Source organism: Coregonus clupeaformis, unplaced genomic scaffold (genome assembly GCF_020615455.1).
Source record: "Coregonus clupeaformis isolate EN_2021a unplaced genomic scaffold, ASM2061545v1 scaf0495, whole genome shotgun sequence".
Taxonomy (NCBI): Eukaryota; Metazoa; Chordata; class Actinopteri; order Salmoniformes; family Salmonidae; genus Coregonus; species Coregonus clupeaformis.
This window is the reverse complement of record NW_025533950.1, coordinates 13,124-15,000: the sequence shown is the minus strand read 5'-3', so window position 1 is coordinate 15,000 and position 1,877 is coordinate 13,124. Positions and strand designations below refer to the sequence as shown.

General features: G+C 43.9%; 1 protein-coding gene across 1 annotated transcript in view; it reads right to left on the bottom strand.

Annotated features, from left to right (window-relative positions):
- Positions 1-797, bottom strand: part of LOC121555143 (UPF0524 protein C3orf70 homolog B-like) — a 54,004-nt gene extending 53,207 nt beyond the window's left edge. The window contains exon 1 of the mRNA XM_045215695.1: positions 261-797. Coding sequence (XP_045071630.1) covers positions 261-444 — 184 coding nt within the window. The 5' untranslated portion in view covers positions 445-797. The remainder of the gene's footprint in view (positions 1-260) is intronic.
- Positions 798-1,877: the final 1,080 nt, after the last annotated feature.

The window sequence follows — 1,877 nt, the reverse complement described above, 5'->3', positions numbered from 1 at the left end:
CCAATGTTTTTTAGCTATGGAGATTGCATGGCTGTGTGCTCAATTTTATACACCTGTCAGCAACGGGTGTGGCTGAAATAGCCAAATCTACTAATTTGAAGGGGTGTCCACATACCTTTGTATATATAGTGTACATTCCTCAAGAATCAATGGGTATATATAATTCATTTAAAAGTAAAAAAAAAAAAATGCATGTAGCAATCGCAGATTGCCCTTTTAACATGTTACGACTGTGTTATTGTTTGCCAATAGCTACTTACAGTGGCACCAGCCCAAGTGACAGCACCAGTGCAACTTGAAGCACTTTCCGTGGCTGTGCGTGGCGCATATTGACAGCCCAGCGCACGGCAAGAAGTCCGGTCTCCCCGCGCAGCTCCGGGCCAGTGCCTGCGCCTCGTCCAACTTCTCGCTCTTCGGACACTTCTGGGCTCCAAAACCTGCCATGGCCACATCGCCGATCACACCGATACAGAGGCGAACATCCGTCCGGTCAGATATCACATAACGGGGCGAAAATATCTGATGCGAGTCGGTCCGGACAGGGAATACAATCTGAAAGTCTACAGTATAACGAACGTCAGAAAATATGATGTAGCCCGTTCTTTTAGCATAGGCAAAAGCAAAACGAAACGCCCTATAAAAGTTGATACAGAAAGGATTCAATGTTCAATCAATGCAGAGGTTGTAAATTATCAGGCTGTCCATTGGAATCTATCGTTCTTCGAAGAAGCGATCCGCACTTTCGATGTTCCAGAGATCAATCCATCCACCCTGGGAAGAAAAAGGTCCTTATCTTTCTGCGCGCTGCTGACGCCGATCCAGACCCCCCTTAAACGCATACAAGGGTTCAATCAAAAGCGGATTTTCGTAATTTTGACCAATTACTGCACTGTTACGGTGGAAAATGGCCCAATCCAACCACACGTCAACAACGTTTTGTCCCCCTGGCCTGTCACCGTATGCGCGTGCGAAGATGATGGCTGATTGTTGATGGCTGACAGGCAGTACAACGAACATAAATCAATCTCATTTGCCAACAAAAATAACAGATGAAGACTGTGCGAAACAATTTCCAAACGTTTTACATGAAAGTGGGGGGAAATTGTTTTGCGCTCCGTTCAAGGTTGTGCTGGAACCCAAGAGAAAGTCGACAATCAAGTCACTTCGAATCAGCAGAGCAGATGAGAATGTCGGAACTGTTCCCAAAGCAGCGGCAGATCACCATGACTGAAGTGGAAGACTGTGGCAAGCGCTGAATGACTGAAGTGGAAGACTGTGGCAAGCGCTGAAAGAATCACGGTGAGTGGCGTTTTACTCAGACTTTTACTCCGCTGACCTTGTCTTTAGTAGGGTGGTCAGCACTCTGCTCTCCCCATTCTGTCTATGGAGAGCGCTGCTCAAAGCACTGAGCGCAATTTGTCAGCGTTTAGCCTTTTAAACTCTCTGTAAAACTTCATACGGATCACGTTAGCACAATCTTTCTGTTTTTTTTTATTTAGAAATGGTAATACTGTTTTAAAAGTATATCAACCACAATACTCTATTTTTACGTTTTCTGCTCTCTATCTCCCTTACAACCCTTTCAGAAAAAAATCACAATCTCAAGTATTTTGAAGACAATTTATGCGAAAGAAATATCGATCCTCAAATTGAAAGCGATTGATCAGCTTTGAATCGATTTTGTATATTTTTTTGAAAGAGAGTGTGTGAGTGGGAATTGGGAGGTGCATCTCGTGTTGAGAGCAAGCCCCATGCCCGATGGAGACGTGTGTGTGTGTGTGTGTGTGTGTGTGGTGAGTGAGTGGATTATGACACACAGATATATATTTTATCTAATTAATTGGTGCAATTGTTATTTTTCAGATTTGTGAAGATTG